The sequence below is a fragment of the Pristiophorus japonicus genome, unplaced genomic scaffold, assembly GCF_044704955.1.
Source record: "Pristiophorus japonicus isolate sPriJap1 unplaced genomic scaffold, sPriJap1.hap1 HAP1_SCAFFOLD_223, whole genome shotgun sequence".
In the NCBI taxonomy this organism is placed as follows: Eukaryota; Metazoa; Chordata; class Chondrichthyes; family Pristiophoridae; genus Pristiophorus; species Pristiophorus japonicus.
Genome location: NW_027251940.1, coordinates 332,672 through 342,094, shown reverse-complemented (window position 1 = coordinate 342,094; position 9,423 = coordinate 332,672). Strand labels below are relative to the sequence as shown.

Sequence of the window (9,423 nt, the reverse complement as noted above, 5' to 3'; positions counted from 1 at the left end):
AAAACAGTTATCTAGAAACATAGAAAATAGGTGCAGGAGTAGGCCATTCGGCCCTTCGAGCCTGCACCACCATTCAATATCATGGCTGATCATTCACCTCAGTACCCCACTCCTGCTTTCTCTCCATACCCCCTGATCCCTTTAGCCGTAAGGGCCACATCTAACTCCCTCTTGAATATATCTAACGAACTGGCCTCAACAACTTTCTGTGGTAGAGAATTCCACAGGTTCACAATTCTCTGAGTGAAGAAGTTTCTCCTCATCTCGGTCCTAAATGGCTTACCCCTTATCCTTAGACTGAGTCCCCTGGTTCTGGACTTCCCCAACATCGGGAACATTCTTCCTGCATCTAACTTGTCCAGTCCCGACGGAATTTGATACGTTTCTATGAGGTCCCCTCTCATCCTTCTAAACTCCAGTGAATACAAGCCCAGTCGATCCAGTCTTTCTTGATATGTCAGTCCTGCCATCCCGGGAATCAGTCTGGTGAACCTTCGCTGCACTCCCTCAATAGCAAGAACGTCCTTCCTCGGATTAGGAGACCAAAACTGAACACAATATTCCAGGTGGGGCCTCACCAAGGCCCTGTACAACTGCAGTAAGACCTCCCTGCTCCTATACTCAAAGCCCCTCGCTATGAAGGCCAACATGCTCCTCCCAGGAGACGGGCTCAGTGTGGAGAAGTGGGGTTTGAGCGGTCTTTACCTTGACTCTGGTTCCGGGCTCCCGTCCGCCTCGCTCAGCCCCGCGATGTCCTTCGACGCCCGTTGCGCGCTGCGGACCAGCAAGTCGGCCGGACTGAACCTGGCCCTCTGCCGCTGCTGCCCCTGGGCCTCCTCTGGCAGGGAGTCGCTGTCACTCCCGTAACGGCAGACACTGGGCGGGAAGCCCTGGGTCAATTCGGGCAGGTCAGGCTGTGGGCCACAAGCGAAGGCAGAGATTAACCATGCGTGGCCTCATCTCGGCCTGTGCTGAGCGAGCTGCCCCGCTGCCCGTAACTAAGGACTGGGCGGGTGAGAGGGTTAATCCCCCTCCGACAGGGAACAGGGTCTGTAAATGGGGAGAGGTGTGGGTGTGAGAGGGTTAATCCCCCTCCGATAGGGAACAGGGTCTGTAAATGGGGAGAGGTGGGTGTGAGAGGGTTAATCCCCCTCCGATAGGGAACAGGTTCTGTAAATGGGGAGAGGTGTGTGAGAGGGTTAATCCCCCTCCGATAGGGAACAGGATCTGTAAATGGGGAGAGGTGGGTGTGAGAGGGTTAATCGCCCTCCGATAGGGAACAGGGTCTGTAAATGGGGAGAGGTGGGTGTGAGAGGGTTAATCCCCCTCCGATAGGGAACAGGGTCTGTAAATGGGGAGAGGTGGGTGTGAGAGGGTTAATCGCCCTCCGATAGGGAACAGGGTCTGTAAATGGGGAGAGGTGGGTGAGAGAGGTTTAATCCCCTCCGATAGGGAACAGGGTCTGTAAATGGGGAGAGGTGTGAGAGAGGTTTAATCCCCTCCGATAGGGAACAGGGTCTGTAAATGGGGAGAGGTGGGTGTGAGAGGTTTAATCCCCTCCGATAGGGAACAGGGTCTGTAAATGGGGAGAGGTGGGTGAGAGGGTTAATCCCCTCCGATAGGGAACAGGGTCTGTAAATGGGGAGAGGTGTGTGTGAAGGGTTAATCCCCCTCCGATAGGGAACAGGGTCTGTAAATGGGGAGAGGTGTGGGTGTGAGAGAGGTTTAATCCCCTCCAATAGGGAACAGGGTCTGTAAATGGGGAGAGGTGGGTGAGAGGGTTAATCCCCTCCGATAGGGAACAGGGTCTGTAAATGGGGAGAGGTGTGTGAGAGGGTTAATCCCCTCCAATAGGGAACAGGGTCTGTAAATGGGGAGAGGTGGGTGTGAGGGTTAATCCCCCTCCGATAGGGAACAGGATCTGTAAATGGGGAGAGGTGGGTGTGAGAGGGTTAATCCCCCTCCGATAGGGAACAGGGTCTGTAAATGGGGAGAGGTGGGTGTGAGAGGGTTAATCCCCCTCCGATAGGGAACAGGGTCTGTAAATGGGGAGAGGTGGGTGAGAGGGTTAATCCCCCTCCGATAGGGAACAGGGTCTGCAAATGGAGAGAGGTGGGTGTGAGAGGGTTAATCCCCCTCCGATAGGGAACAGGGTCTGTAAATGGGGAGAGGTGTGTGTGAGAGGGTTAATCCCCCTCCGATAGGGAACAGGGTCTGTAAATGGGGAGAGGTGGGTGAGAGGGTTAATCCCCTCCGATAGGGAACAGGGTCTGCAAATGGGGAGAGGTGGGTGTGAGAGGGTTAATCCCCCTCCGATAGGGAACAGGATCTGTAAATGGGGAGAGGTGTGTGAGAGGGTTAATCCCCTCCAATAGGGAACAGGGTCTGTAAATGGGGAGAGGTGGGTGAGAGGGTTAATCCCCCTCCGATAGGGAACAGGGTCTGTAAATGGGGAGAGGTGTGGGTGTGAGAGGGTTAATCCCCTCCGATAGGGAACCGGGTCTGTAAATGGGGAGAGGTGTGGGTGTGAGAGGGTTAATCCCCCACCGATAGGGAACAGGGTCTGTAAATGGGGAGAGGTGGGTGAGAGGGTTAATCCCCCTCCGATAGGGAACAGGGTTCTGTAAATGGGGAGAGGTGGGTGTGACAGAGAGACCCGGGGGATTAACCCCTCCGTCATTACTCACCAGATCCCCACTCCCCCTCGGACACCGGTTGGGAGCGTCCGGGGACCCGATCTCGCTCCCAATCCCGGAGTCGTTGCACTGGGAGTTGCCCCTGTTCCGCAAGCTCAGCTTGTCCAGCAGCGACGCGATTGTCGCAAAGCCAGCCTCCTCATCCTCCAGAGCCATCTCTCTGTCCCCGGCTCAGGCACTGTCCGATCCCGGCTGCCTGCCGTTCCCGCCCGTCCCTCTGCCCGCCTCCCCCAGCCTCTCGCACATCGCGCGGTGATGCCGTGTGTGTCTGTGTGTGTGCGCCTTTATTAATGTGTCGTTGCTTGCTGGGAGCAACTTGCTGGAACCTGTTTGACTGCCTGCCGCTCCTCTCCCTGCTGCAGCTGCTGTCAACGGCGTACACTTCCCATCCCTGTTCATCACTCCCCGACCTCGAGGCATTCCCCGCGCTCGAGCACCGTGCGCGCAGCTCTTAAAGGGACAGGGCTCTCCCCAGCGCAGGGCTCAAAGGGGCAGGACTCGCCCCAGCACACAGCTTAAAGGGACAAGGCACCCTGAGCACAGGGCTTAAAGGGACAGGACTCTCCCCAGCGCAGGGCTTAAAGGGGCAGGACTCGCCCCAGCACAGGGCTTAAAGGGGGACAGGACTCTCCCCAGCACAGGGCTTAAAGGGACAGGACTCTCCCCAGCACAGGGCTTAAAGGGGCAGGACTCTCCCCAGCACAGGGCTTAAAGGGACAAGGCACCCTGAGCACAGGGCTCAAAGGGGCAGGACTCTCCCCAGCGCAGGGCTTAAAGGGGCAGGACTCTCCCCAGCACAGGGCTTAAAGGGGCAGGACTCTCCCCAGCACACAGCTTAAAGGGACAAGGCACCCTGAGCACAGGGCTCAAAGGGGCAGGACTCTCCCCAGCACAGGGCTTAAAGGGGCAGGACTCTCCCCAGCACAGGGCTTAAAGGGGAAGGACTCCACCACCCCCCACCCTCCCCCACAGGGCTTAAAGGGACAGGACTCTCCCCAGCACAGGGCTTAAAGGGGCAGGACACCCCCCCCCAGCACGGGGCTTAAAGGGGCAGGACACCACCCCCCCCCCCCCCCAGCACGGGGCTTAAAGGGGCAGGGCACTCCAAGCACAGGTCTTAACGTGATAGGATATCCCAAGCACAGGCCTGAAAGGGACAGGGCACTTCAAGCACAGGCTTGAAAGGGACAGGACACCGCGACAACAGGTCCCCAAGGGACAGGATAGGCCTTAAAGGGACAGCACATGCCAACGCAGGGCTTAAAGGGGTCGGGCACCGCGAGGACCGGCCTTAACGGGAGAGGACGCCCCAAGCACATGCCTGAAAGGGACAGGACACCCTCAGCAGCTGAATTAAAGGGGACAGCACATATCCTCACCAACACAGGCCTTAAAGGGGACAGCACCCTCTCCACCAACACGGTTAAAGGGACAGTACACATTTGCAAACACCAACGCGGTTAAAGGGACAGTACCGACCCCCCCCCAACCCACGCCAGTTACCTGGGTCTCCTCGGCGCCTTCTCCTCCCGCTCCGCGCTCGGCCCGCGGCGATTCCTCCGGCCTCTCGCTCCGCCCGCTGACCGTCTCTCCCTCCTGGTCGTGGGCTGCGCCACTCTCCCCGGGACTGCGACTGGCCCCCTCCTTTCCCTCCGTCTCCTCCTCCCCCTCGGGGCCCCGCTCGGCCCCGGGCCCCGACAGCGCGGGCCGACCCTCCGTGGACCCCCTCGCCTCCTCCCGGACCTCCGACCCGACCTCTGACCCGGCTGCCGCCCGCCCTGCCGCCTCTCCGTCCTCCCCCGGGTCACCGCCGCCGCCGCCCGCCCTCCGTCCGTCCGTCTCCCCGTCTGGCGGGCGCTCCGTCTGCCCCTCCCCCGGTCTGGGGCGCTCCGTCTGCCCGTCTCCGGGGCTCCCGGCCGTACAGACGGGGGGCGAAACGCGGCCACCATCTTGCGCCCGCCTGGCTCTCTCCAGCCCCCCAGGGGTCGACCATTCGAAGGACTCCGAGAGGCTCCAGTCGGAAGTGCCGGAGGTGTCTGCGTCACGGCAAGGTGGCTCCTTGCGTTCGGCTTCCAGACGCCCCACAGCGTCTACGCACTCCTGCTCCTTGGCAGCCAGACGCCCCTGTCCCTGCAGGCGCTGTTCTTCCAGACGCCCCTGTTCCAGACGCTCCTGTTCTAACAGAAGTTCCTGTTCTAGACGCTGTTCTTGCAGACACTGTTCTTCCAGACGTTCCTGTTCCAGACGTTCCTGATCCAGACGTTCCTGTTCCAGACGCTGTTCTTCCAGACGTTCCTGTTCCAGACGTTCCTGTTCCAGACGCTGTTCTTGTAGTCGCTGTTCTTCCAGAAGTTCCTGTTGCAGACGCTGTTCTTGCAGACGCTGTTCTTCCAGACGTTCCTGTTCCAGACGTTCCTGATCCAGACGTTCCTGTTCCAGACGCTGTTCTTCCAGACGTTCCTGTTCCAGACGTTCCTGTTCCAGACGCTGTTCTTGTAGTCGCTGTTCTTCCAGAAGTTCCTGTTGCAGACGCTGTTCTTGCAGACGCTGTTCTTCCAGACGTTCCTGTTGCAGACGCTGTTCTTCCAGACGTTCCTGTTCCAGACGTTCCTGTTCCAGACACTGTTCTTTCAGACGTTCCTGTTCCAGACGCAGTTCTTCCAGACGTTCCTGTTGCAGACGCTGTTCTTCCAGACGTTCCTGTTCCAGACGTTCCTGTTCCAGACGCAGTTCTTCCAGACGTTCCTGTTCCAGACGCAGTTCTTCCAGACGTTCCTGTTCCAGACGCTGTTCTTCCAGACGTTCCTGTTCCAGACGCTGTTCTTGCAGACGTTCCTGTTGCAGACGCAGTTCTTCCAGACGTTCCTGTTGCAGACGCTGTTCTTGCAGACGTTCCTGTTCCAGACGCTGTTCTTGCAGACGTTCCTGTTCCAGACGCTGTTCTTGCAGACGTTCCTGTTCCAGACGCTGTTCTTCCAGACGTTCCTGTTCCAGACGCAGTTCTTCCAGACGTTCCTGTTCCAGACACTGTTCTTTCAGACGTTCCTGTTCCAGACGCAGTTCTTCCAGACGTTCCTGTTCCAGACGCTGTTCTTCCAGACGTTTCTGTTCCAGACGCTGTTCTTCCAGACGTTCCTGTTCCAGACGCTGTTCTTCCAGACGTTTCTGTTCCAGACGCTGTTCTTTCAGACGTTCCTGTTCCAGACGCTGTTCTTCCAGACGTTCCTGTTCCAGACGCTGTTCTTTCAAACGTTCCTGTTCCAGACGCTGTTCTTCCAGACGTTCCTGTTCCAGACGCTGTTCTTTCAGACGCTGTTCTTCCAGACGCTCATCTTCCAGACGCCGCTGTTCTTCCAGATGCTGCTGTTCCAGACGCCGCTCTTCCAGACGTTGATCTTCTTCCAGATGCTGTTCCCCCAGGCGCCCCTGATCCTCCAGACGCTTCCCGGCCTCCTCTCCAGCCCGCGCCCGCTCCACCAGGGCCCAGAGCCTGGGGCTCAGGTCAGCGGTGGGGGGGGGCGAGACCTGGGCGTAGTCGGGGGGCGAGGAGGGCGGGACGGGCGGGATCGGCCCGGCGAGGTCATCGTCTGCCGCCAGATCCGACTCTGTGGTGGGCGGGGCCAGGAGGAGGAGGAGCTTGTGTCCCCGCACCTCCCCCACAGAACCTCCCTCACCGACCCCTGACCCCATGGACGCTATCTCTCCGACCCCTGACCCCATGGACACGCTCTCTCCGACCCCTGACCCCATGGACACGCTCTCTCCGACCCCTGACCCCATGGACACGCTCTCCCCGACCCCTGACGCTAGGGACGCTCTCTCTCCGACCCCTGACACCACTGAACTTCGCTCCTCGACCCCTGACGCTCTTTCTCTGACTCCTGACCCCTCTGAAAATCGCTCTTCGACCCCTGACCCCACTGACCCTCTCTCTCCGTCCCCTGACCCCAAGGGCGCTCGCTCTCCGGCCCCTGACCCCAAGGACGCTCTCTCTCCGACCCCTGACCCCAAGGGTGCCCCCTCTCCGACCCCTGACCCCAAGGACGCTCCCTCTCCGACCCCTGACCCCAAGGGTGCTCTCCCTCCCACCCACCCCGCAGAGAGCCCAGGCTGGGGTCGGGGGTCGGGGGCTGTGCTTTCACTGGCCTGGATATCCTCACTTTCCGAGACCTGTGGGGGAGAAACGGGGAGCGGTGTCAGCGATCGGACAACATGTACCCCCCCACCCCCCCGGTAACCCGTCAAATAATCCCTCCTTGCACCCAGAGACTCATTGCGGACCACCCTCCGAACCACATCACCCCCCCCCGTGCTCCAACACCCCCCTGTACCCCAACACCCTCATCCCCGTACCCCAACCCCTTCACAACGTACCCCAATACCACTGTTCTTCAACTCCCCATTCCCGTACCCCCAACCCCCTCATCCTCGCACCCCGACCCCCTTCATCCCCGCACCCCAACACCCCCGTATCCCAACCCCCTCACCCCCATACCCCAACCCCCCCCCTTCACACGGTCCCCCAACACCCCCGTACCCTAACCCCCTCATCCCCATACCCCGACCCCAACACCCCTGTACCCCAACACCCCCACACCCCCCTCACCCCCATACCCCAACACCCCCCCTCACACCGTCCCCCAACACCCCCGTACCCTAACCCCCTCATCCCCATACCCCAACCCCAACACCCCTGTACCCCAACACCCCCACACCCCCCTCACACGCATACCCCAACCCCCTCACACCGTCCCCCAACACCCCCCTACCCTAACCCCCTCATCCCCATACCCCGACCCCAACACCCCTGTACCCCAACACCCCCACACCCCCTCACACCCATACCCCAACCCCCTCACACCGTACCCCAACACCCCCGTATCCCAACATACCCGCACCCCAACATCCCCACACCCCAACACCCTCGTACCCCAACACCCTTGTACCCCAACATCCCCGAATCCCAACATACCGGTACCCCAACACCCTCGTACGCCGACGCTCCCGTACCCCAACATCCCCGCACCCCCAACATCCCCGTACCCCAACATCCCCGTATCCCAACACCCCGTACCCCAACACACCTATCCCAACATCCACGCACCCCAACATCCCGTACACCAAACTCTCCGTACCCCAACATCCCTACACCCCAACACCCTCATACCCCAACACCCCCGTACCCAAACACCCCTTCCCCAACATCCCCGTACCCCAACACCCCTTCCCCAACACCCCCGTACCCCAACACCCCGTACCCCAACACCACTTCCACAACATCCCGTACCCCAACATACCCCTACCCCAACACCCCCGCACCCCAAACCCCCTCACACCATACCCCAACACCCCACGTACCCCAACACCCCTGTAACCCAACACCCACGTACCCCAACGTCCCACGTACCCCAACACCCCGTAACCCAACACCCCACGCATCCTAACACCCCTCTACCCAAACATCCCCACCCAAACACCCCCATACCCCCTCACCCATGTATCCCAACACCCCTTATATCCCAACACCCCCCGTACCCCAACACCTCCGTACCTCCTCACCCCCGTACCCCAACACTCCTCACCCACCGTACCCCAAAAACCCTCACGTCCTGTACCCCAACAACCCCTCACACCCCGTGCCCCCTCGTCCCATGTACCCCAATCCCCCGTACCCCAACATCTCCTCACGCCCCATATCCCAACCCCCACTCAATACCTGTACCCCAACACCCCTCACCCCGTGCCCCAACATCCCTTCACCCTCACCCCCGCACCCCAACACCCCTTCACCCCCATACCCCAACACCCCTCACCCCCCGTGCCCAAAAACACCCGTACCCCAACATCCACTCACACCGCACCCCAAAACCCCTCACCCCTGTACCTCAACACCCCTCGGCCCCGTACCACAACACCCCCTCATCTCCCATGCCCCAACACCCCTCACCCTCACCCCCGTACCCCAACACCCCTCACCCCTGTACCCCCTCACCCCGTACCCCAACACACCCATACCCCCTCACCCCGTGCCACCTCACCCCATACCCCAACACCCCCGTACCCCAACACCCCCTTACCCCAACACCCCATACCCAACACCCCCATACACCATCACCCCCGAACCCCAACACACCTGTACCCCAACACTCCATCACCCCGTACTCTGACACCCCTCAGCCCCGTACCCCAACGCCCACGCACCCCAACATCCCCGCACCACATACCCTAACACCCCTCACCTCCATACGCCCTCACCTCATACCCCAACACCTCCGTTCCCCAACTCCCCATCGCCTCCGTACCCCAACACCCCATCACGCCCCCGTACCCCAAAAGCCCCTCACGCCCTGCACCCCAACACACCCTGTACCCCAACACCCCCTCACCTCCTGTACCAAAACACCCCCTCACCCCCGTACCCCAACCCCCCCTCACCCCTGTACACCAACCCCCTCACCCGGTACCTCCTCACCCTGTACCCCAACACTCCCTCAACCCCGTACCCCAAACCCCTCACCACTGTACCCTAACCTCCCCATATACCCCCTCAGTCCCGCGTACCCCAATCCCCGCTCACCTTCGCAACACCTCTCATCCCTTCGCCTCTCCCCAACTCATTCCTCTCCCCTGCTCCACTCCCCATTCCGCCCTCCCCATTCTCTCCTCCTCCCCCCATTCTCCCCCTCCATTCTCCCCCTCCCCTCCACCATTCACCTCTCCCCTCCCC

The 9,423-nt window shown here is 60.5% G+C and overlaps 1 protein-coding gene across 1 annotated transcript in view; it reads right to left on the bottom strand.

The window, feature by feature from the left end:
- The window catches only part of LOC139245573 (uncharacterized abhydrolase domain-containing protein DDB_G0269086-like), a 51,423-nt gene extending 44,703 nt beyond the window's left edge, over nucleotides 1–6,720 (bottom strand). Inside the window, exons 1-2 of the mRNA XM_070871188.1 lie at nucleotides 4,200–6,720; nucleotides 706–914 (exon numbers count right to left, since the gene is read on the bottom strand). Of these exons, the coding sequence (XP_070727289.1) occupies nucleotides 706–914; nucleotides 4,200–6,476 (2,486 nt within the window). The 5' untranslated portion in view covers nucleotides 6,477–6,720. The remainder of the gene's footprint in view (nucleotides 1–705; nucleotides 915–4,199) is intronic.
- Between the last annotated feature and the right edge of the window lie 2,703 nt (nucleotides 6,721–9,423).